Below are 26,294 nucleotides of genomic sequence, written 5' to 3' on the forward strand. Positions count from 1 at the left end.
GGTTTATTTACAGTTACGGTTACAAATACGGTATGCCTCCGCATTTAGAACTGGCTTCCATTTATTAGTGGGGCTATTGAGGAGAAGCACCCTTTGGCGCAGGCCATTTTGGAGGAAGGATGTTATCAAGACAAGTTTATTTGCAGTTAGGGTTACAAAGGCGGCATGCCTCCGCATTTAGAACATCTGCTTGACGAAACCAAGACTAAGTCACGCCAGCGAGGCCGACTGGCAAAGCTAATCCACCAGGAAGTCTCGAGGCATGGAACCGACAATGCAGCCAAACGCATCAGCGACAAATACTTGCCAACTACACCCACAGAACAACACGGACCGTACGGCGGAATGCCCAACAAAAGACTCGACAGAGACATCGATGTGGAGGAAGTCCGCACGGCTCTGCAAGACCTCAACAGCAGGTCGGCGGCCGGCCCGGACCTTGTCACGAACAAGGCGCTCAAGAACCTCGACGACAAGTCCATCAAAAACCTGGCAGATTATTTCAACAAATGTTGGAGAGTAGGCACGCTGCCGAAGCAGTGGAAGAAAGCCAGAACCATACTGATTCCCAAGCCGGGAAAGCCACCCGACACGGACAACCTCCGGCCCATCTCGCTCACGTCTGGCATGGGCGAAGTACTGGAGCATGTCCTGCTCAACAGGTGGCAAGACTACCTGGAACGGGAGGACCTCTACCCGGCGACAATCATCGGCTTCAGACAGCGCTTGGGCACGCCAGATGCAATGATACAGCTGAAGCACCAAATCATCGATGGCAACACCAACGACAACAAAGCGATACTAGGTCTCGACCTGCAGTGCGCCTTTGATAAGGTGAAGCCCTCGGCGATCCTGTCCCGGGTCTCCAAGCTCAACATGGGAGTAAGATCCTACAATTAAATCAAATATTTCCTCACCGGCAGGTCCGCCGAGTTACGAGCAGGCGACCTTCAAACGCAAGAGAAGAAGCTCGGAAGCACTGGCACACCACAAGGGTCTGTCATCTCGCCGATGCTTTTCAACTTAGTAATGATCGGAGTGGCCGAGAGGCTCGCGAGCATCGAAGACGCCAGACATACCATCTACGCGGACGGCATAACGGTGTGGGTGGTAGGTGGCAGCGACGCCCACATCGAGTCCACACTACAAGCGGCGGTCGACGCAATTGAGGATCAACTCGAAGGCACCGGACTGAGGTGCTCACATACAAATCGGAACTCCTGGTATATCCTCCCGTCAGGAAACGAAAACCCAAGATCAACCCACGAGAATACGAGGAGATCAATATCAAGACTAGATCAGGCAACGTAATCCCAAAGTTCAGCAAGATCAGAGTACTAGGCAATGTAATAGAAACGCATGGAAGAAACGGCGACGCCATCGCCCGGCTCATGGCAAAAGCAGCGAACGCAACACGACTACTCAAACGAGTAACATCCAAAAGAGGCGGCATGAGGGAGGAGAGCCTAATCAAGCTCGTCCACTCGTTCGTTATGAGCGACGTCACGTACGTAGCCGCCTACCACAAGTGGTTGCAGTACGAGCGCGACAAGATAAACATTCTCATCCGCAGAGCATACAAGACAGCACTGGGGCTGTACGAGACCACGAGCACCACTCGTCTCCTGAAACTGGGAATACACAACACGCTCAAGGAAATAGTGGAGGCACAACGCGCCGCCCGGCTCGAGCGGCTGTCTACAACCAGGACCGGGAGACAGATACTGGAGGACCTAGGAATTGGATACCCAGACAGGACGGAAACGAAACTCCCCGTTCCCGACGAGATCCGGCGCAACATCCGTGGGGACCCAATACCCAAGAACGTGAACGCCGAGCACAACAATGGAAGATGGACAGCGAGGGCCAAGGCCCTGATCAACCTGCACGCCAACGACAGGCATGCGCGCTACGTGGACGCGGCGGAGTACACCAACCTGAAGAACGGCTTCACAGCAGCCGTTATTGATATGACCTGCGTCTTGCGGACGGCCGCCAGCGTGAGATGCACCAAGTCTGAACAAGCGGAGGAGGTGGCCATCGCCCTGGCCATCTCGGACCACGATTGCCACAAGGTGTTGTGTGACTGAAGGCAGGCAGTAAGAAATTACGCCGCGGGCATGGTAGCAAAGGAAGCGGCACGCATACTGCAGATGGTTACCAAAAATGGCAGAAAAGTTAGAATCAAGTGGTTCCCGGCGCACGCAGGCAACGCGTCCGACCGCAATGACAACTACAACGAGACGGCACATGCTGAGGCGCAAGCACTCATGGACCGCACCTTGGCAGACCGTCCGAAGTGGTTCAGCACGAAAGATCGTATGACTGAGTACAGCGAAATAATGAAGGCTTTCCGCTTGGCTCGCAGAACTCTCCCGCCCCCCGTGCCCGGGGTTGAGTCGAGAACAAGCCGTTTTATTCAGACAGCTCCAGACCAGCTCGCTACCCAGCCCGTCACCTATGCATCGCATGTGCCCTGAGACGCACCCGACCGACAACTGCAAAGTTTGTCGAGGAGAGACGGCAAGCTTCACGCACATCATGTGGGATTGCGCCAAACACCCGGAAGAAGCCAAGTCAGAAAGGATCCCACTGCGACTGGAAGCAGCCGCATGGAGCGAAAACCAGGAAGATCAGCACTGGGCCGTCCAGCAGGTGATCCAGGCGCTAGCACGGCAGAGGCCTGGCGAACCGGCAACAGCGAGCGAGGACCCAGTCCGCGCGGCAGGCACCCCGAAGACGACGTAGGCCCCGTCGGAGCCTGCGAGCGCTCACTGAGGCACAAATAAGGTTTTCCAATCCAGTCCAATCCCACGACCTCAACTACACTATCAGAATCCCATACTCCAACGAGGATAGCAAGGCAGCTGCATTTGACCTAGGATGGAAACTCCAGCTGCCGGCTTGGCAGGATCCTCTGAGAAGGTATGCACCTCTTCATGTGATACACCGCAAGTGCACTTCGGGGAGACATAACGGCGTACGTCTCCAACCAAGGGCACTCTGCGCCGTAGCGGTAACAGTTGCCGAATTTCTATTCCGGAAAAGACGTTAGCCTAAAAGGGCTAGCGGGAGGAGATAGGAACAGGATCGCACCTTTTTAAGGGGCTCGCCTCCTTGGCAAAAGCTGTAAGTGACTCCAGGATAGCTCGGTCGTAGTCTGGTAAGCCTGACATGGATCGGAGTCTGGGTCCGCTGCTCGCTCGAAGCCTAATAAGACCGACTAGTTGGAAGTGTATTCCTGTTGGCAGTCTATTTCGGAATCTAGACTTTTCTTGTCTACCGGATGCTTTCCGGAAACTTATAAGACAGCGAATGAGACTCTCAATAATTATGCGCTAAGGTCTCGAACTAGCTTGCTCCGAGCAGTCTAGTTCACAGACATATAATGTCTTGGTCTGCCGTTTCATCGCAATTGTTCGCCGCTGCCTGCAGCGCGAGCTCGTTGGCCCTCACACTTCTGTTCCCACTTCTGTTCTTATGTCCGTTCCTGTGTCCTGTTCCCACTAGAGTCGGCCCTCCCACTCCGGTTCCTCCCACTTGTGTTCTTATTGTTCTATGCAGCGAGGGGCTGCCTTGAGTGAGACCTCCAGGGTGATGACAAAATTATACGGTACAACAAAATGTTAGCAGTCTCCAATAGCTGTGTCCGTGTGCATTAAGTAAAGTCTGATTTCCAGCGAGGAGCTGCGCAGCTATCCCGGCTTTCATTTTCTTCCCCCGAAAGTGTCGCTTGGCTTTGGGTTAGCACAGAGTTTGCGGGGTTCGCTTGAGCAGTGAGGGTGTTTCGCTTATACACCTATGTGTGACATCAACATTCTGCTGACCTCTACCGAGCAGTTCTTTACTGCTCGTCCTCGCTGAGCGAGCTGCGGATTCGGCAGCCGAAATTATACGCTGTTCCGTGATTTATGCACGTCGCCGGTGCAGTCGATGGTAATCATGGCGTAGTACGTCTGCCTATAAGTTGTAAAGTGAGAGTTGTAGCGTCAGTGCTGGCAGCCAGCCGGTGGAGCACCCGTTGCATCTCAGTCGATGATGAACCGAAGCCAATGTACAACTGTCTAATACCTGTGCTACACGGCGACTTTCAATTGACAATTGAACGCTCGCCTGCAAGTGCGCCCTGTGCATGGGACACTCGATAGACAGTTAGTTCAACGGCCTTCCGAAGGCCTTTGAAACGGCCGTGTAGCACAGGTGTCATTCGCGGCGAGATGAAAAGCACGACGACCTTGCAATAACGTTACATCTCACTCCGAATGCATAACGTTATTCTGGCCTGCTCAGGTATGTTTGTATGCACATCGCGGAACCTTTCCGCGTCCATTCAGCTTGTTTCTTGGACGCACGCATAGCGCAAGCACGTAGCAAGCGATCTTTGTTCATGAAACAGCAGCTTTTGCGCTGAACGAGGACCGGCGGTCCAGCCGCGTGAGGGGGCCTACCAAGGATTACGAGTCATCGGAACGCATTTGTGCCTAGGCCCAAATACACCGTCTGATGGGCAACGCTTCTTGGGTTCTTCCGATCATGACTCGAAATAAACGGTTGCCCGACGGTGGCGACGCCAGCAAGCAGTTTTGTGGTGCATTCCCCTCTCTTCCGTAGAGGAAGCTTCCGTGCGCGGGTAGGTAAGCGTTGTCCCTATAGTCTCCAATAAGACTGCTCTGTAGACTATCGTGTACGCTTTAGGGAAAGTGTACCAGTCTGAACTTAACTCGCAGAATTATCGTAGTTCGTGAACTGTACTATACTGCCAATAAACAGTTTGTTCGAGTAAGCCGGCCCAGTGTCGCATTACAACACCTGAAGCGTGCGTGAGTCGCTTTCCCGGAGCTGAGAATGCGACCACCATACGCACAACAGTGGGCCGCGGTCGGGCTTGTGCCCAGGCTGCATGCCGGGCATCTGACTAGCTTTTCATGTGGGCCACGGATCTTGGGCCTTGCGGCGGCGATGGAAAGGGCGATGGGAGACAAACTGGGAGTAGCCCCGTGGCGGCCGGCGCCCTGGCTACCGCCTGAGCACGTGTGAGGAGGAAGCCTGTAAAAATACTGATTTTATTCCAGGAGCGTAAGCAAGCCCCATGTCGCTAGTTGTCGTCAGTAAGCAGGTTTTAGATGGATTGTGCTTGTTCTCTTTAAGGAATGGGCATCATCCTCAGCCCAAATTCTTGCTTAAAAAGCGTTCTCCAATGCACCTCAGCAGGTTTGTACCTCTATGTTAGGCTTCACAGTACAGGAACAGGCTTTAAAACACGCAGATTTATTCTGAATGGCCCCCCTAATGACTACGCACTAAAGACGAATCGCCACACGCTGGTGTCCGCAGCCAGCTCCTTTAGGGCTGATCGAAATACGTTCATATTACAACCAGTAACACTATCCAGACTCGCGCAGGGGCTGTCGGTAACACCTGAACTTGAAATTGCTGGCCCTTCCCTTATTACCATCATCATCATTATTATCAGCGTATTTACGTGCACTGCGGGATGGAGGTCTGTCCCACTAACATCCCATCTCCGGCTGTTTGATTTCATTATTTGCAGCCTAATTTCTTTAGCTGGTCCCTCCTTCGAGTTATCGGCGTTCTCCTACCTCTATCCCGGTTCTTGCTAGCCACTCTGTTACCCTTGGGGTCCACAGGCCGTCACTCTTCGGCGTTATCTGTCCAGCCAAACTCCACCTTGCTCTTTTAATTCGAGCGGGTATATCTTCCATACGAGTTTGCTTTGATGTCCAAGACACTCGTTTCCTACTCACAATAGTTACAAGCGCGGGCAGGACAGAGGAGCAAACAAAGACGGGACGGTCTGCGCCCTGCTCCCCGTCCTGTCTGCGTTTGCATTCATTGTGAAAACCATGTACCACGCCACGCTAAAGCTGTTCCCTTCTGAGGGTCGTTTCGTACCTTTCAGAGTTACTCTTATCAGTATTATTTCTGTTGCTCGTTGGGCCGTCCTAAATAGTTGTTGAGATGCTTGGTAAGTACCGAAGTTTTCACGCCACAAGTCACTATCGGGAGTGGGTATTAGTGTACACTTTTTTTTTCAAAGGGAAAATTTGACACCCACCTGAAATGCCCCAGCAAAGCTACAAAGGAAAGTATGTAGGTTTCTAAAAAACTTCACAGTTGAAGAAAAATTTGTCCTGGTCCGGGATTCAAACGCCGGACGACCGCCTTAGATTTTATGGTTTATAGTGCCCTCAGCGATGGTCCGGCAGCAAACGATGCTTTATTCACTGACAAATTAAAAATTTTAGGCCAAAACTTCAACTCTCCTGCTAAATCGTGTGTTTCGGGACGTTGGCAATGACGTCCCAAGGGCAGGGCCTTAAAACTACAGACGGTATGCTGACCAGGCTGCTACCATTTCACCGACGATGGTCCGGTGATCTTGTTTGTTGCCCATTTTAATAGATAGCGCTGCAATACCGCTGCAGTACGAGTGCTCGCACTTAGTTTTTGACTACCGTATTTTTATTTCGTTGACAGAAATCGTTTCCTAAAACATAAGCTATGCCTTGACAAAGATGGTCACGTAGGTGGTTATGCCAGTAGGTCAGTGCTGTGTAAGACAAGCCCATCGCTCCCAACGGCTGTGTTAGGCAGTGTCAGTCAGCCAAGTGCCGCACTAACTGCTTCGATTTTTAAGTCTTCATTCGTAACTTTCGTGGTTTACTCCACCATTCTTACTGCTATAAAAATGTGTGCCCTATTTTAAGCGCAAATAGCCCGTTGCTCTTGCCGATCGGAGCCAATCGCACGGCTTCTAGTGCGGCTAGTGGGCCGCACGGTCATTGTCTTTTTCCCAATTATAGAGTCTATTTGACTGAAGTTTCCGTGGAAAGTGGTTCGAGTGTTATCCTCTCGAGGCAACCTTTGGTGTGAAACCAACTTGCATTTTGTCTCTGCGGCCACTTTATTAAGCCGCCCAGGCTGGTGTCTTCGTCCAGCCATAAGTGGAGCATCCCGAAAGAGCCTCCTTGACTGCGTGTTGACCGTCGACAAGCGCATGCCTTCTACAAAGTCTGTCCTCATTGCTAGGCAGCTAGACGTCGAGCCCAGCTTTCCTGCGTGTTTTACTCTTCGCGTCGTCGTCGACCATTTTTGGCAACATCCGCTGTGGACTCTCATAAACGTCGCCAGACTGTTCGAATGAGGAGACGTATAATGCGTTTACTTTATATTCAAAGGATTGTTTGCAGACTCATTGTGATCCTGTTGTTTTCGTCAAATTTTGTGCGAGGTTGACTGTAACCATTTCGTTTCGGGAAAAGCTTGACAAACTACATCGCATGTATCGTTGGTTAAAATACGAGTGGTTGTCAAAGCGTGTTGCTGAGTGGAACAGTGGCGTTGTGTTTACTATTATTGACCAGAAGAGCCGACATGACGTCTCTCTCTTCCTTTGCAGACGGCGCCGTCGTTCCGGCTGTGGTGACGGGCCGGGTGGGCGGCGACGCGGCGCTGCCGTGTCACCTGCGGCACGCGACGCAGGAGTCGTGGGCCGTGTCCGTGTCGTGGTTCAAGCGCGGCCTGTCGGGCCCAGTCTACACAGTGGACATGGGCTCAGGAAACTTCCTCCAGGCCAAGCACCGGCCCGCGCACCTGTGGGCCGGCAGGGCGTACTTCTCGTCCGCCGACGAACCCGCGCTGCTCATGGTCGGGGACGTGGCCGCAACCGACGCGGGACTCTACGTCTGCTCGGCGCTATTCGCCAACGGCGCCCAGCGAAACTCCACCGTGCGCTTCGTCGTCGTCGGTGAGTACCTCGCCTTGGCCGCTTTCGACGGGAGAAGGAAAAGGGTGAACCTTGTTCGGGCAGCACAGTCGATCCCCAGTCACGATGCTGATTTTCAGAACTGGTGGCGTCCAGGACCTTTCATCGAGGAGTTGTTCACAAGAGGCAGTGGGAGCACGCAGCTTACTTGTGTGCGGTGTGTCATGTTATCCTGCCTGCAGATACGGAATGAATATGTGGGGATAATGAAATGTGGGGGGGGGGGGGAATCACGCAGGGCCTAATGTACCGCTGACGCGGGATAAACTAATTCCCCTAAGAATTTAGTGAATTGGGACATTTTTTGTTCGGATACTGTGTGTAATACCTAGATGTTAGGCAGAGTTGAGAGCCTATGGGTCCGGCGATGTGGCAGTTGGCGTGATTAGGGCTTAGGCTAAAAGAATGGGCTCTGACGCCGCCATTGTACTTCCTTTGGTAATGCTTCATCTTTGCTTACGTCATACTATCGGCATTCCGCCTCACTTCAATATTATTTTCCGAGGTTTTAGCCCCTTTATTTCTTTCAACGCATGTCGATGCTCAAGCCTGGGACGCACTTAGGAGTGCCACGTGAATATACTACTAAAACAACGGCTTTGGCTTTCGTATGAAAAACAACGTTTACAGATAAACGTCCACACGCGAAGAACGTCAACAGTGAAAAGCTGTAATGTGAAAGTATACATTAAATTTCTTATCAGAGACACCACCAAACGCAAGCGCAAGCGCATCCACATAATGAAGAACGGATAAGTAATGACTCGCCAGTGCCAAACATAAACCATCAGGGGATGAAACCACACTGGAACTCCTGGGTGAGTTTCGAAAACACGACTTGGAGCGTGCATCGGTAGAAACAGGGCCAATCAGACACAAGAAAACGTAATTTCCCCGTGGCTTGAAGGAAAGATTTGCCTCTGAAGAAAAGAAGATCTAACAAATGTGGTTCAGCCCTCTCCCATAGGAACCGGCAAGACACTAAAGTGAAATGTGCCTTCACAGGAGCAGTTGAATGTTTATTGTGCATCGATATGAACTTGCTCATCGCTATTTATATTTCTTTGGTATGGCACTGCTTTACGCATCAATGTTAGAAGCTGTATTGCACGCGGCGGAGCATTGCGTAAATACGACTCAAAGCAGGGGCGCTCGCAAACGTTTCTGGCGAACGAAACCAAATGGGTGGTCAGCGAATCGTTTGGTGAACACACGGTACGCTGCAGCGAAAAGAGCAGTGCAACTTGCCACAAGAGCGGCATTCGCAAGTCGGTGTCGATCTTACTCCGTGGTCGTTGCCTTACAGGCTTCTCCGCGTGTTACGCTGCGCGTCCCCCGTACACGTAGGCGCTGGCTTCGAGGTGCCAACGGTCGACGCTCATTAGCGTCATGATGCACTACTTCGCTTCGCCTCTCCTAGACGGCACCACCATCTGAAGGGAAGGATATAAGGCGTGTTTTACCTCCTGTTCATGCGTATATTCATACCGCAGTCGGACCCGCCGCGGTGGCTCAGTGGCTAAGGCGTTGCGCTGCTGAGCACGAGGTCGCGGGTTCGATTCCCGGCCGCGGCGGCCGCTTTTCTGATGGAGGCGAAAAGCAAAAACGCCCGTGTGTACGAGATTTCGGCGCACGATAAAGATCCCCAGGTGGTCAAAATTAATCCGGAGCCCTCCACTACGGCGCGCCTCATCGCCTGCGTTGCGTCGGCGCGTTAAACCCTACAATCAAACAATCAATACCGCAGTCGGGAGCGCGTTTCGTACCTCCCGTTGCGGTGAAAGAGTTCGTGGTTCAAATCCCGGCGCAGCCACGTCAAGTAGAGTTTTTCTGGCGATGTCGTTTCAGTGACGGATATGACGTCAGTCAGATCTTGGTGGACCCCGGCATAAAACTCTCTCGTGTTAACAATGTGGCTGATGCCTCTTTCATAGGAATCGGTAAAACACGAAAGTGTAGTATGCCTTCACTGAAGCATTTAAATGTTCATTGCGGCTCCATATGAACTCGCACATTGCTATTTATATTACGTCGGTATGGCACCGTTAGACGCATCAACGTTAGACACTGGATTGCACACGCTGGAACATTGATTGCGTAAATCCGGCTGAAACCACAGCCCCTGGAAAACAGTGCGAACGAAACCGAACCGAAAGCAGTAGGTGGCGGAGGGTGCCTCATTTCGCCCGCGTCCCGCGTACACCAAGACTCTGGCATCGAGGCGCCAGCTGCGGCAGCACCATATGAATAAAGGAGGTAGTGGGAAAGATATAAGGCGCGTTCGCAAACGTACTAGCGCTTGAATTCATAGCGCAGTTGCCATAGCGCTATGTACCTCCCGTTGCGGCGAAAGAGTTCGTGGTTCGAATCCGGGCGGAGCCGCTTCAATGGAACTTTTTCAGGTGATGTTATTTCCGTGACGGATCTGACGCCGGTGAGATCTTGGTGTACCCTGGAAAGAACGTTCGTGTTAGATACGCAAGAAGGGGATAACTCATGCTTGGCGGCATCCAGATGCAATTGGCCCTGCATGTGGGACAGATCTCACGACGGATGGCCTGCGTGCCTGCTCTCAGTTGCAGCAATGCGGTGTGCATCGATCAGTTACCCTGCTGGACTGTTCACGATGTCGGAACAACACTGTTCTGGATCTGAAGCTTACATGTGAGCGTGCGTATTGCGTTTCGGTGCATGACGGCGCTCCTCGAGCCGGACTTGAAACCATCAATGTCCTGTGCGAGCACCGCTGACAATTGTTGCTCGGAAACCTCAAACAAGCAAATATTTTGAGACACAGTATTTCCGCCATGCAGAGTTTGCAAAAGCGCGAACAAGTTGAATGCGCAAAAAAAAAGTCTGCAGAAATTCAGAGAATTGTCTACTAATGCGTGGCATTCTTAAGCCGCTTATTTTGAGTGTTAGTTCTTTACAGTCAAATTTATTGTTTTTTCTAAATTCTACCAACCAATAAACTTCACTTACGCTATTATAAGGATTACAAGGGTTACTTCCGCCAAATCTGCATTCTTGTGTAAATGAAGGGCGTTATCGTGTTCGCCATTTTCGCTTGTTTGTATATTTCTTTAGTTTTTGATTTTTCAAAATTAATTTCGACAAATTATCTCCATTTAAGCTATTATAAGGATTACAGGTGGAACTGTCACCGAATCTGCACTTTTGTGGAAATGCAGGGTGTTACACTGTTCGGTAGTTTTCGCTATTTTTTCTGCTTTTATTATTTTGGTTTTTCAAAAATTGTGTTCGACGAATTATCACCACTGACGCTATTGTGACGATTACAGGTGGAACTTTGGCGAAATGTACCTTTGTGTGGAAATGCAGGGCGCTATAGGGCCCTGGCTGTGGGGGTACTCGGCAAAGAATGCGACGCATTAAATTGCCGGGGGATAATTGTGAAGGCGGAAACCTGGTTGGACCTCTTGTGGGCCTGGCCTTGCACTCTCTCTTGAACGCTGCGACTGCGCCCGTCACCTCTTCGCCGGCCCCTTTGCAGCACCCTCCGAAGCTCGTTGTGCCCCCTGGACATCGGGAAGAGCGTGCTCGGCTTGTTTCTATTAGTGGAGGCAGGAGCAGCTTGTTGGCCGCCTGTGGCTTCACCTCTCAACGCATCTCAAATTGCAGGTGCAGCTGGCGCCCCTGCACCCACGAAAATGAGTGACTGGACCATCTTTCGCAAGCACAGAGCTCAAAGCGACACAACCGTCATAAGCTCCCTAGAGCAATGGATCGTAGACCTGTACCACGATGTAAACAAACACTCGAAAGAAATCGCCCTCACCACATAAGCGCCTGCAGTGGACTCCCACCTCTTCCATCTCTGGGAAGCACGCAAAGGCCCCCGATGAAGATGGAAGAGGCAGAAACATAACAGAAAGCTAGAATGCAGGATAGCATAGATATCGCGGCAAGCAGCGGAGCACGCGAAGAGCTCACGAGACAGAACTGGCGTCAGCTGTGCGAGAGCTTACAGGGTACTCTGGGAACGGGAAAAACATGGAAGCTCGTCCGCCACTTGCTGGACCCCGCGCAGTGTACGCTGGTGAGTCAGAAAGCAATCCAGCGCTTGCTACACTCTCATCCTGGCAGGGGCGACGAGGTACTGGATAAGCTTAAAGACAAGTAGATTGGCACGCCTTTACCTCCCGAGCCTCCTCGCACGTACGCTGGCCGTCCCAACCCTGAGTTGGACAAACCAACAACGACACAGGAGGTCTGGCAGGCACTTCAAGCCCTGACCCGCAACACCACTCCGGGTAAAGACAAGGTCACTAACAAGGTACTCAGAAACCTCGACGACACCAGCATCCAAGCCTTAACGGGGTACTTCAATGAGCAGTGGGAACGGGGCACAATACTGGCTCAATGGAAACACGGTGAAATGGTGCTAATTCCTAAGCCAAGCATACGTACGAAGCTGGACACATTGCGCCCTATATCGTTAGCGTCGTGCGTAGGCAACCTTTTTGAGCGTGTGATCTTTGCCCGCTTACAACCATAGATAGAAGCCCGAGACATTTATCCGCACATAATTATCGGTTTCTGACCCCACCTGTCAACTCATGACATCCTCCTTCAACTAAAGGAAGATGTCTTGGCGCACATTTCTCCTCACACCAGCAGGGCTATCCTCGCTCTCTATTTCAAAGGCGCGTTCGACAATGTGAGCCACGACGCCATCCTTGAAAACCTAAGTAACACTGAAACACTGACTGTGGAATACGAATGTTCCAGTATATCCAGGCATTCCTCACGGATCGCCCGACGACTGTGGGCATCGAACCACTACGAACGGCCCTTCAGACGATGCCCAACAAAGGAGCGCCACAAGGAGCGGTGCTTTCTCCAACATTATTTAATATAGCTATGATGAAGCTCCCACAACAACTTAACACCATCGCTGAGATTAAACATGCGGTCTATGCAGATGGTATCACGATTTGGACTACTGGTGGGTCAGAAGGCGACATCCAGGATGCGCTCCGGCAAGCGGCTGACGCAGTCCAACAGTACGCCAGTGTGCGCGGTCTTGAATGCTCCCCGGAGAAGTCCGAGCTCACCATTTTGACGCGCAAGCCTCGTGGTAAGGCCCTGGAACACACCACAATACAAATAAACTTCCAGGGTAGTGACATCCCCGTAGTCCCAACCATCCGCATACTGGGACTTTACATCCAGCAAGACGGAGGATGAACGCTAATCATCCCGCGCCTCAACCACACTGCCTTGCAAATCATGCGTATGGTAAGTCGAGTCAAAAACCGCCACCAGGGTTTGAAAGAGGATGATGTCATCAAGTTGGTGCAAGTTGTCAGCCGCGTGGTGTACTCTACGCTTTACCTCCCGCTGAAACCGAGGGAATTGGACCAACTTGACATACTACTGCGGAAGGCGTACAAGCAAGCGCTAGGCCTCCCTCCTCACACCACCCCTAGCAAGCTGGAAGCGCTCGGGGTGCACAACAAGGTGCGGGAGATCATTGATGCCCACCTTGTCAGCCAACTAGAAAAGCTCAGACAAACTTCGACCGGTCGCACGGTGCTGAGGCAGCTAGGCTACCGGATAGCGGACGCCAGGCACTCTCGTCCGGAAACTGTGCCCCAGGACATCCGTACGCTCATCATGGTTACTCCGCTCCCGCGAAACATGCATCCTGAGCATCCCGCACAGCGCAGACAAGCACGGGTAAAATTCCTGCAAGGGAAGTACTCCTATTACCCGCATGGGCGATTCACGGACGGAGCCCAATAGGCGTCCCATCCAGCCACAGCAGTAAGTGCCATTGACGGTTCGGGTGATGTCGTTCGCACTGCAACCGTAAAAATCAAAAACATCCTTGAAGCCGAAGAAACGGCCATCACACTGGCGATGACGTCTCCAACTTCGAATAACCCACTTCATATAATTACAGACTGCCAGCAGGCATGCAGATCGCAACGGTCGGATCTCAATATGCGCTCTTCGACTACTAAAAAAGCACAAGGACACCCTGAACCCAACTGTACTAATATGGACGCCAGGTCACGCTGGGCTCGACGGAAATGAGCGAGCACACGCTACAGCCCGAACATGCACCCTCCGGGCACCGCACCAGTCGCTCCGTGACCCAGAGCCTATCCAGCAGTAGTACCGTGCACTTCTGCAACACCACCGCCTTGCCAGATGTGCCTACCCACCACCGCCCCAGAAGCTCACCCGCGAGGAGGCTGTACCCTGGCGGCAACTACAGACAAACACATATCCCCACCTTAGCTCCCTGCACATCATACACCCCACAATGTATCCACCAACATGCCCACACTGCAGCGAACATCTAACACTGTGCCACACCACGTGGGCTTGCCAAAACACACCAGCAGCCCCCATTATTCGCAACCCCCCCTCTAACAGCGGGCGGCCGCGCTGTGCAGTTCTGACCCTGAGGACCAACCAGCGACAGTTGGTGTACTGGGCACGCAGGACCGCAGCCGCCGCAGGGGCCCTGGACTGAGGGCTTCTTCCGCTTTCAAGCGCGAACCTCTTTCACATGAATAAATGTTTCACCACCACCACCACCTCCTTTGGTGGAACTGCTTCCCTTTCCAGGAGCCCACTGCGTCACCATTTCTCAAAGTCCAGCGCACCCCCCGCACCGCGGTTTTTCTTTCCTGGCCGCACCATTCCGAGCTCTCGCAGCTACAACTTTTTTTTTGACGATTGGGAGCCTCGCAATGACATTTTAAGGGCCCCAATCTACGAAAAACCGCCGTTGCTGTTGTAGTTGTCGCCCGGTCAAGAAGATGACCCCGCTCTAAAGAGTAAATGGGGTTTGAGCCGGAGAACCCCATGGACAGTAGCATCCCGGTGCACTACCACTGTGCTGTCTCCGCACGTTGCCAGGGATAGGACAAAAGTTGTCGCTGTTGATGTTCCTTTCTTCCCGGCCCATACCTACTCGGAGGACTGTCCATGAATCTGGAGCTTCCAGGGGCTAATGTGCCCGCTTCACGAAATTCACGAAACGTTGAGTTGGAAACGTAAAAGTTGTAGAACCGTGCCTGCCGCGTGATATCTCAACGTGATTCCGCGGGAGTGCAACAGGTGCCACCCACCACTCCCTCAGAACCCTGATACTAGGGAAGCCAAAAAAAGACGAAAACATGGTGTAGCGGAAAAGAAGTCTGTCCACGTAATCCGCTCTAAAAGACAAAGGAACGAAAGTGAAGAAAAAGACGGAAATTCGACGGTGCAGCAAACAAATTTTAGATGCGACTGCATCTCATTCACTCGCCTTGTCCCTCCATACGGCATTGTTGTTGTCCGTCCACACCCCTCCCCCATTCTCCTCGCCGCGCGAGCTGCGCTTTCCGCCGCTCACCCCCTCTCCTCTCCGATAGCGAACACTCTCTCGCGAGGGGCATTGGATTGGATTCGATTGGGTTGGGTTGGCTTGGCTTGGCTTGGCTTGGATTGGATTGGATTTGGATTGAATTGGATTAAAGTGGATTGTGTTGGATTGTGTTGCGTCATAGCCGCGCCACGTTGCGTCATAGCCGCGGTCGTTCCAGCACCGGCGTTCCGATTTCCATCCATGCGTTGAATGGAGCCTAACAATTCTGCTATCGCCCGCGCAACCGTAACAAGCACCAATCACTGTGATAACAGGAATGCTAGCACCACTGAAGACAAGGCTGCGAAGCGGCGTGAACGAGATGCTGAACGCAAACGATTGAAGCGAGCAGCCGATTCCGAACTTCGTAAACGTGATACCGAACGCAAACGGTTGAAGCGAGCAAGATGCGTCGCATCTCCACAGGGTTCCCCTCGCGAGAAGATGAGGTAATTTTGCTTTTTTCAACATGGCCATTAAGCTCGTAAGCACACTTAGGTGTGCTGAGGAAGACAACATGGTGCAAGCGAATTTTGCAATGTTGCATTAATAATTAATAACAGTACGAGGGAGACAGTGTAGAGGCAGTGATTGAATGCTGCGGAAATCAGCACACAGTCTTGTATCTGCTTGTGTATGCACCCCAGCAGTGAGATAAAACAAAGGGCTAATGCGATATAACGGAAGTTGAAGAAATACGTGTATCTGCTTAGAATGGAAGCTGAACTTACAACTGAAAATTCTTCCCTATACCACGTGGTATGGTAGTTACAATGGACCCCCACTCTAACCCCAAATCTCAACCCTACCTATGAGCAGTGGGTGGAGCAGCTGACCAGCTCCGAGCTCTCGGACCAGCGCCGACTGGTGGAACGGGCCCGGACGGCCAGCCAGCTCCAAGGCGTCTTGGCATAAAGATGCCTCTCACTGGGTGGAGGCCCTACGAACATCCTCCTGCTCACCAGTATAATAAATGTTTGTCTCTCTCTCTCTCCCGGCATGCATGAGACTCTCTAAAAGGAGAATTAGAACTTAAACATATCTTCCCAAGGAAAGTTGAGAGAAGGGCTAATAGTGAAGTGGGTCCAACCTTCACTGAAAGTGCGTCCAATCGATCGTCAAACCTTCCAAGACCCAAATCACAGGCGAATAGCGAACCATGGGACAATTTCTGGCGTGCTGAGTAAATTCTTCTGCGAACGATCTCAATGCATACCGACACGTTGTTTGTGAGATAAAAGTGTTATATTGTGCTCCTTCTTCATGATGGATGCGTGTATTGTCGTAGGCAGAACGGTTCCTTTTTAGATTTTCAAGTAACCATTTTGACACAACGGAAGCCCTCTTTCAGGCACGCGCCATGCGTCGGAGATAATATCAGAGCTTCTCGATCGACGAACTGATCTGTGGCCAAATGCACTAGTTTTTTGACAGGGTGTCCTGGGTCCCACAAAGAAAGCTTCCCCTTTGAAAAAGTACGACATTCACCTGCGGCACTTCACCAGCGCCAATAAGCAAACAAAGTGATCTTCGAACGACTGGCTGGCGAATTGGCAAAACTTCGGACTTGTTTGAAGGGTGCCGAACTCGCTGTCCACAATCCGCCGCTGAAGCTGCCGGTGATCCCCACGCTCGCTCGCCGGAAACTCCTATTACGAGGAGCGCATTCTTCTGCAGCAGCACAACTGTGGGGCAGACTGGCACGCTGCAGACTGTCTCCGCACCCCCTATCACTGCTCGGGTGCCCGGCCTTCCGGAGTCGGCTGGGGAAAACTAATGACGCCCCCTAATTAGGGCCACCTTATTTCTCCGGCCCGTGATTAGCCTTGCTGGGTCCCGGCCGGCCACGGGTGCGACGACGGCCACGTGCGACGCACTCCGTGCTGGCTCGCGCACTTTTTCGCGGGCTTATCCAATTTGCAGTCTGCAAGACGCCGTTTCCGGGTGGGGGGCACATAAAGGACGAACGGGTGAGGAGCGTCCGAGCGCCTCTACCGTTCTGGGCGGTGCGGACGAGCTGCGTTTCTCTCGCTCGCTCTGCGGGCCGTGGTCGGTTTGATTGCGTGGCAGTTATTGTAGTAATTTAATTTATTTTGGGTCCGATCAATTATACACACTGAATTGCGTTCGTCCCGTGGCAAAGAGCATTAGGCTATGTTGAGACAACCGACGCAAAAGCCATATCGTGATGTATGGGCGTAAGAAAACGGCATGTCACGCAGTTCGGTTGGCTGAGACGTGAAATGACGTTAGTCTTTAAAGTTACTACGACAGTTGCGGCAGCAGTCTAAACCCGGCCTTAATTCCCATTGTAGTTTTATGCAGCTTTTCACCCGCCGAAATGTTCTGCAGAACAGTTTGGCGGGCGAAACCAGGGAAGCGGCATTCGACTCCGAAACGGAACTTTTTAATAGCGTAGCGGCACAGGCGATCGCCGAGGACTCCTTCTGGTTAACTTATTCGCAACCTGGAATTCTCGCTCGCGCCTGGCTCTCGCACACTACGACATTTTTGCGGTCCGCGCGCGTGCGGACGACACACTTGCTGCGGGGGTTCGTCAAACCTCGTGCCGGGGCCATAGGCGCCACTACAGTGAATATCGGGAAAACGCAATGGGAGAGTTGGTTATAGTGGCTAGAACAAATAGCCTTAAATGAAAAAATACAGCCTTGGTTTATAAAACAGCTTTGATAGCTCACTCAACCCCATTGCAGCCCGGAAGGACGTTGCTTCAAGAAAAAAGAATGGGACACGTCAAAAAAGACTGTCATGGAGGCATTTAACTTTCTAAATGAAACACATCAACCTAAACCGCTCGAGCAAGGAAAACGGCGGGCAAGTCGCATCGGGCGGTGAGACGCCCACGTTGTGATCTCCCTCACCAACCCCCGCCCCCCTCCACCCCGATATGCACGCTTAAAGGAGCAACCAGTGATGTGCGCATGCTCACGCGTGAGAGGCGCCGGCCAACACGTCACTCCAGGAGCCCTTGAAGAGGCAAACACAAAATAAGCTGCAGCTATGGTGGGCTTTGCTATGGTGGAGTTTGGGGACGGTGAATTTGTGTATTTTCGTTCTTGACTCGCGACAACATTGCATGCGGTCGAGTTCCCCTCATTCGGGAGGACTCCAGCTGCTCGACGAGGTGGATAGGTATTGATGCGGCAAAGGCGGCGGCTGCAGCTTCTGCTGCGGCAGCTTTCCGTTGTTTTCGTGTGCGTTCATTCTACTGTACACGCCAGCGCTCCTTCGATTCCCGCTTTACTTCCTCCGAACGAATGACACGCGTTCATCCAATAGCGAGTTAAAAGTGCAACTTCTGATAACGGCACCAACGCCGTTATCAGCCGATTACAGAACTTGTGAAAGTGGCATCGGGGGTGGCTGCAGTGGATGCGCACTTCAGCGCACCTACATGAGCTCAAAATGGCCCTCATCCAGTCACGGGAGCCGGCCACTGCATCGTGTTGTGCGCCAATTCGCGCTCCATCGGGTTTCGTTAAAAAACTCCCACCTCACCTCGCGGGAACCCCTGTGTAGATGCGACGCATAAGCGGAGTGGCGAAGGGAACGTGTTTTATAGCGCGCATAACGTTGAGCGGACTGCGTAAGCCGGTCCCAGTCGATGACGACGTTGGCGTACTTGTAAAGCGGCGTGGACTCTAGGTGTTTGAGCCAAGCGTGGATGTTGCTTCGCCGGAGAACGGCACACCGGTTATATGCGCAGCGCGCCCGAAGGAGAGGAAACCACGGAAGAGAGAGAACTGCACATGCGCCGGTCCCAGCGCGTCTGCCGCGGCTATGACGCAACACAATCCAACACAATCCACTTTAATCCAATCCAATCCAAATCCAATCCAACCGAATCCAAGCCAAGCCAAGCCAATCCAATCCAATCAAATAAAATCAAATCCAATCCAATGCCCCTCGCGAGAGAGTGTTCGTTATCGGAGAGGAGAGGGGGTGAGCGGCGGAGAGCGCAGCTCGCGCGGCGAGGAGAATGGCAGAGGGGTGGACAACGCTGACAACGACGACGACGCCGGAGGGACAAGGCGAGTGAATCAGATGCTCTGCATCTAATAAACACTTCAGTCCCAGCTACAGATCGGTGTGGTCGCTTTCTTCGTTTCTCGCACGACACTACCGTTAGGATGGGTATAGAACTTGTGAAACAGGAGGCTGGTGGAAGAGGGGGGGAGGGCACGTCGCGGAGGAGGTAAAGGGTGGTGACGAGTAAATCGTCGCCTCCGGAAGAGAAATCCGCGGCCGCAACCATATAAAGCTTGGCTGTAAAGAAGTTCGCCGTAGTTCCTTATGTGCACCATTGGTTGAGGGGTGGGGGTGGCCGGAATGGCGGACTGTGTTTTCAGCACCAAATAAGCTTTCGTGTGTCTCTCCCGCCATGGAGAAGAGACTAAGGGCGGAGAACAGGAATCGAAGCGGGTGCTGGGCAAAGCATAGAATGTATTTTGTTCACTGCCGGCAGAGGGTAGTCTGTAGTCTATTGCATACCTCTATCGTGTAGCTCAGTCGACATCGACCAGATTGGACGAAGCCTGTGTACACGCCTGCAGAAACACAAGAACTACCTCAAAAATTGCGCAGGTGCGTATCTATCCACGCACTGTGATGCGGGTAAATGTGCCCCGGGCTTCGGTGACTCAGAGGTAGTTTTTGGTTACTAAGATCAGCTCACCCGGGACTTAGTCGACGCATTTCACATCGCGAGTAACCGCCGTTTGAATTGCATTTTCAACTGAATTTTTAGATGCAGAGCATCTCATTCACTCGCCTTGTCCCTCCGGCGTCGTCGTCGTCGGCGTTGTCCGCCCCTCCCCCATTCTCCTCGCCGCGCCAGCTGCGCTCTCGGCCGCTCACCCCCTCTCCTCTCCAATAGCGAACACTCTCTCGCGAGGGGCATTGGATTGGATTCGATTGGATTGGCTTGGCTTGGCTTGGATTCGATTGGATTGAATTTGGATTGGATTGGATTAAAGTGGATTGTGTTGGATTGTGTTGCGTCATAGCCGCGGCACGTTGCGTCATAGCCGCGGCAGACGTGCTGGGGCCGGCGCATGTGCAGTACTTTCTCTTCCGCGGTTTCCTCTCCTTCGGGCGCGCTGCGCATATAACCGGTGGGCCGCTCTCCGGCGAAGCAACATCCACGCTTGGCTAAAACACCTACAGTCCACGCCGCTTTACAAGTACGCCAACGTCGTCATCGACTGGGACCGGCTTACGCAGTCCCCTCAACGTTATGCGCGCTATAAAACGCGGTCCCTTCGCCGCTCCGCCTATGCGTGGCACAGGGGTTCCCGCGAGGGGAGGTGGGAGTTTTATTTCTCGCAACTTGTAAAGGTGCTGTACAACAGCTGTAGTGAGGGGAAAGTGGGAAAAAAGCTGTTTTACGGCAGTTTAATACAGCCCCACCCTCCACAAAACAAAAACTAAACAAAAGCTACAGTCGACGAAGTTATCACATGTTGCCGCACGTATAAACTAACACAACTAATACTAGTTTAACTTCGGTAGACACCAACGCAAACAAATAATATTGTAAATATTAATAAATGAATGATAAATGCTACGGATTGCAAAAAGGCAGCGTTAAACACAGCACACTATATGGCAAAACACAAACGCAAGAAACAACACATGGCAGCAATTAGTTAAAAATACATGTCAAGCAATTTCTAGACAGACGTTTTATGCGGTCTTCTGCAATGTTAGAAGTGTTAAGCGAATGGGGAAGACTGTACTAAAGCAATGGTACGTGAGGTTGGGACATGCCAAAAAAAGATCATGAGACCTGGTTATATTCTCGGATGATTTTTCCCTTAACTTAAATATGTGTTATGTTTGTCCTACTGTTTCTAATTTCCCGTTTATACAGCAACAGCTAATACTGGTACAGGATGGTGACCCGTACATGATACATTTATTTAACAATTCAGAAGTGTAAGCGTTACAGCCCTGGTTTTCAACTGCTCGCAGAGCCTGTTGGAGGGTTACTAAGCTCTGCAAAGACTTTTTGGTAGTTAACAGCCCCATACCAAGTGACAGTGAACCAAAGTGGGAGTAAAGAGAGTATTGTAGAGAAATAATTTTTGCTTTGTCAGTAACAGAGTCTGGCCTCTTCTTAGTGCAACACCCCGCACGGGGCACCTTGAGTAATCATGGTGACGGTATTGGTGACACCGCGGAACCCGAGCCCCCAAACACTTATGTTTGGGGGCTCAGTGGGGGTGGCCGTCGGAGCCACCCCCACCGAGCCACCCCCACCCCACCCCCACCCCCACGGTGGCCGTCGGAGCCGTGGTCAAGATCCGGCGGATGGGTTTCCTGTCTGTTTACCAGGCAGGTAGCTCCGGGACCTCTCTAGCTAACAGGGTAAGGCTATAGAAAAAAGTACCTCCGTTCCCTGCTTTATACTGTAGCGTATGGTATATTGTAACCCCCCCCCCCCCGCGCCAATTAAACGATCGAGCCCTGAAGACGGCTCGCACCGAAGTAGTTCCTTTTCCACCACATTCTGCTCAGTTGTTTACAAGACCTGACAACTTCCCCCGTTTTCTGCTAATACAGACCGTTGAGAAAGACGCACCAATCACCAGTGACCAGTAAATCAGTATTTTTGGTAGCTACGTTCGTAGAGAGTGTAGTTGGCGTAAACGGCAAGGCACAGAAGCTAACACCAGGTGACATCCCCGTTGAAGTGCAAACTAAATACCAATCTAGTAAACTATTAGGCCAGACTGACATGCACGATGTCAAAGTATCGGTCAATCCACACCAAAGCTTAAACAGTTCGCAAGGCGTAATTTTTGAACTTGATCTCGAATTCAAATTCAAATTCTTTATTTCCATAAAATATACATAATTCTATGGTTGATTTGTTTTGAAAAAGCCGCTCTAGGCAGCTTGACAAGCCCTAAAATCCATTGACAGAGGCAGCAGCAGGGGTGGAGTGAGAAAGAAAAGAAAAACAAAGAAAGGAACCTTTTCGAAAAGAAAGGTTTTGAAAGAAACCGATTCTGACATCCTAGATGGCATGCGTGACCAAGCAGTTACTGCAGTCAGGAGAACAATGATAAGACGGGATGGAAATTAAATACCCATGATGCATGTAATACTAACTTTTGATCGGAGCACTCTTCCCCAATCAGTCACTGCAGGATTCTTGCATCGTGAAGTCCGAGCATAGATCCCCAACTCACGCCGATGCTTCAAGTTCCGGCGGTATGGGCACAGTACAACCTCCTGCCGAGGACGTCTGACGAGCGCTAAGCGTGCAGCACGTGATCACCCGTCCGAAAATTGTACAAGCGATCAGCTAAAATGTGCCAACTGTGAACAACCACACGCAGCCTATTCCCGAACATGTGAAAAGTTCAAAGCTTAAAAACAAATAATCAACCTCAGAGTAACGCAAAACATCACCTGCCAGGAAGCGCGCAGAAAGCATGTCATGTTTTCTCCTCGGTATGCCAACGCGGCTCGCCGGGGGGCGGAGCCGTGTCTGGTGTCGGTGGCGACTCAGTACAGCAGTGCTGACTTGGTCTGACCCCACTTCCGGCTGTGCTACACTCGGCCGTCCAAAATGTCGTCACACTGCCTGTGATTGTGGCAACAGTGGCTAAAAACAGTGCTGATGGTGGTGCCGCCCCTCCAGTGTCTGTTACACCCACCCCCAGTGTTCCTGAGTGCTGGGGAACATGGAGACAGGAGGGCCGGCTCCGCCTTCCACGCCCGCCGTGCCCCGTTCTGCACCCCCAGCGCGCGTGACCAAGCAAGGCACCAACCCTCTCGGAGCACGCCTGAAAGAGCCTGACCCATAGCCTGACCAAGAGCCTGACCCATGGGGCGCCCGTCGAGGAGATGGACTGTTGAAAAATCTTGATGACATTTACGAAATATTGTCAGAACACAAACCAAATGCAATGGGTCTTCAAGAAACATATCTGACTGCAAAAAAACACACTTTCTGACAGTATACAGTTTTTAGGAAGGGTAGAAATGGCTGCACTCTCTTTTCTTGAGGTGTTGCCCTAGTTGGCCAACAGTCGATAGCTTGTCACCAAATACGCCTGCAAACTAACCTTGAAGCTGTTGCCATGAGGGCTACTATATTTGATAAGTTAGCAATAGCTTGTTCTTTATGAATACCCCCTGATTACACTTCTAAGCTAATTATTTAAGTCTGGTTGACTAACTCCCACTCCCTTTCACCCTGATGGGTGATTTTAATGATCACCATGATTTATGGGACTCTCCGCGTGATTTGACCGGGGGACAGAAAATTTTTAGCTGTCATCTGGTACCTGCTTATCTATCAAAAAACACCCAACTTGTAACAGTCCTCTGCGCATTCAAAATTCAAGGAGCCATGAAGAGAAAACACAAGTTTGGTTCATTCGAAAGATTGCCTCGTTAGAACCATAACGACACCACTTATAACGCAAACTTCGCTCAAATAAGCTACATAATTAGGAAAAAAGGAAATGACCATGCGACCCACCAGCTCATTTTCCGCAACAGAACCTGTGATGTCACTCGAGAATGCTCTGCGATTGGCGGAGGCCGGCAAAAGCAAACGCATGTTAGGCAGGGCTTACAGTTTGCATAGCGAGCTAAATGCCCGTGAAACATACTGCACATTCTTTTTATGACAAAGAACGGTGGAGTAAACGGTTGAAGTTCCGAACGAACACGCAAGCGTGTGCGCCAATGCGTACGAAACTATACCGCCGGCCGAGCTCGACATCTCGCCGTCGCGCAGACGAATTTTCGGATTCGAGGCTCTTAGGGGCCAACGAACCGTCCCAGCACGCACAGCCGCGACCTTGCTTGGTATCGTAATCCCTTCACAGGAGGTTGGCCGTCATATCGCCAACCAGCAAAGGTAAAAATAGAAACGAGGGGAGTAAGGAACAGCAAGCAGCGACGAGATAGTGACAGTCGTCGCAGTTTCGGAATGGTGTTGGCTTGCTGCTATTGTTAGGAGCTCGTTTCCAGTTTACAACCACTGAAAACTTCAGTTTGTTCGAGTACTTTACAATGAAATTTCGTTGCTACGTTTTGAAATGCCCATGTAGTACGGGCAAATCGTCGAGGGAGTGCGACATCCCCGCCGGTGAGGAGATCTCCTTTCATGTGCTGCCCAACGACGAACCTCGGCGAAGCAAGTGGCTACGTTTTGTGAACTTTGCAAACGGAGGAGAAAGAGAGCTAAAGGAAGTACGAGTGTGCTCGCTTCATTTCCGAGGAAGTGATTACGGCAGGGACCCTTACGTTAGCTCACTCCTGGTACATGCTGGCGCTCGTCGCCGACTTCGTCAAAGCGCTCTGACCTTGGGGGAAAAAATGCTGTAAACACCGCGCATTGACGCTCGTATCTTTCTGGTCGTAGCAGAGAGCTCGCGCGAACGGCTTTCCATACACGACACCGGCCAACTGGCATAAGCGATACTGCTACTGAAATTGAACTATTATTAACCGTAATAAAAATACGGCACATACGTACCAGTCTGTATTCGTCCGTCGCAACGGGGCTGACGAGGCAGCGGTGCCGACGGCAGGGCGTTCGTCTGTTGTGGCTATCGCGGAATGGTCGCTTTCCCGTCCACCGCGTATCCCACAACTCTTGCCGCTCGTGCACTTAGAAGCATTGAGCGTTCAAGTGGTGTGAGGTTGTTAAATGCAAGCCCGAGCTCCTCGGCGAGAGTTTTGTTCTCCGGATCAGGCGATTCCATGACTAGGGCTGCGGGTGCACTAGGTTTTACTAGTACTTTTAAAATGGCCGCCGTCTCGGTCGACTCCCGCGTGTGGGTGCTATATGGAGTCGAAATACTAAGTATCTGTTTCATGGACCGGCTCGTATGACGCCATTGTTCACGTCACGGAATGTGCAATTTTAGCGGGAGATTTAAAATTTTGGCTTAAATTGCCTTATTTCTCAGTGCATAAAGCATCATTTGCTTCCGGGAAAGCGCTTGGGGTACTATGAAACACCTAATCTTTCGAATAAAACAAACTTTTGTTTTCTCTTCATGGCTCCTTTCAGCAGTCTTAAACGTTGGTCGCACTGGCTTACAAGCAACATTTAAATGAACAATAACATCCTTATGGTCGGAAATTCCATCGACAACCCTGCACTGATATCCATTCTTAATCAATTCATGGTTTGCAAAAAGAAGATCTAGTATAGAATCCTCGCGCGTAGCCTTATCAACCAGCTGCGATAGATCGAAAGCTAGTGACATATTAATTAAAGAATCACAAATTATCCTGTCACAACCAATTGATGTTAACAAATTCCAATCTATAGAGGGGGTTATTAAAGTCACCGGTCAATACGAGTTTAGAACAGTCCAGCTTTTGTCCAACAATATAGGGACCGGGCAGCTGGAAGGGTGGCGCCACCACTCGGCGCTCCCCTCGTTAGTGGAATGAGCCGGTGCATTGGACTACACAGCCTCGCGTTGTTTTTGCCGTGTTTGCTTCGGTGCTTTGAATGTTTTGGTGGTGTTGTGAGCGGATATGTGCGGTGATACAAAGTCTAGACAGGCGCGTTGGGTTCTTAGATGCAGCAACGGCTACGTAAACTTGTCGGACGCTTTTAAAGTTTCTATCGGCTACAGTGACATGAATGCTTTTTGCAACGATCTACGCTTGTCTCCACCCATTCTATGTATGAATAAAACTAATATTATTAGTATTCATTTCTTATTAAATGCACTAACGGCTACGTAAACTTATTTGACGCTTCTAAGTTTATGGATGGGCAACATTGAAATGAGCGATTTTTGCAGCGCTCTGCGCATGGCTCCGCACAAAACTATTATTAGTAGTCATTTCTACCACTTTAAATTTTCTTCGCTGGTTTTAATGACTACAGTTTCCACACCAGCCTTAGCGCTGGGATACCTCTGTACGTGTCCTTTGAAGAGAAAGGCACTTGCGTACGAGATGGACTACCGTACAGCCGTGGAAATGTCGCGGTAGTTTACCCGTTCTTTCTGTAACCCCGAGCTTTCTGCCTTTGGTTTTGTTGATCGACACTGTGACAGCATGGGAGCCTGAGTGGAACTCCCACGTTTGTAGTGGTCAATTTATCAGGAG

At 51.3% G+C, this 26,294-nt stretch overlaps 1 protein-coding gene and 1 pseudogene across 2 annotated transcripts in view; both read left to right on the top strand.

The window, feature by feature from the left end:
* The window catches only part of LOC144170858 (neural cell adhesion molecule 1-like), an 871,116-nt gene that overhangs the window by 402,516 nt on the left and 442,306 nt on the right, over positions 1-26,294 (top strand). For both annotated transcript variants that reach the window (XM_077700881.1, XM_077700882.1), the window contains exon 2: positions 7,421-7,768. In XM_077700881.1, the coding sequence (XP_077557007.1) occupies positions 7,421-7,768 (348 nt within the window). The remainder of the gene's footprint in view (positions 1-7,420; positions 7,769-26,294) is intronic.
* Positions 877-2,748, top strand: LOC144170967 (uncharacterized; annotated as a pseudogene).

This window comes from Haemaphysalis longicornis, unplaced genomic scaffold, assembly GCF_048455015.1.
Source record: "Haemaphysalis longicornis isolate Haplotype H1 unplaced genomic scaffold, Haemaphysalis longicornis Haplotype H1 scaffold_2, whole genome shotgun sequence".
Classification (NCBI taxonomy): domain Eukaryota; kingdom Metazoa; phylum Arthropoda; class Arachnida; order Ixodida; family Ixodidae; genus Haemaphysalis; species Haemaphysalis longicornis.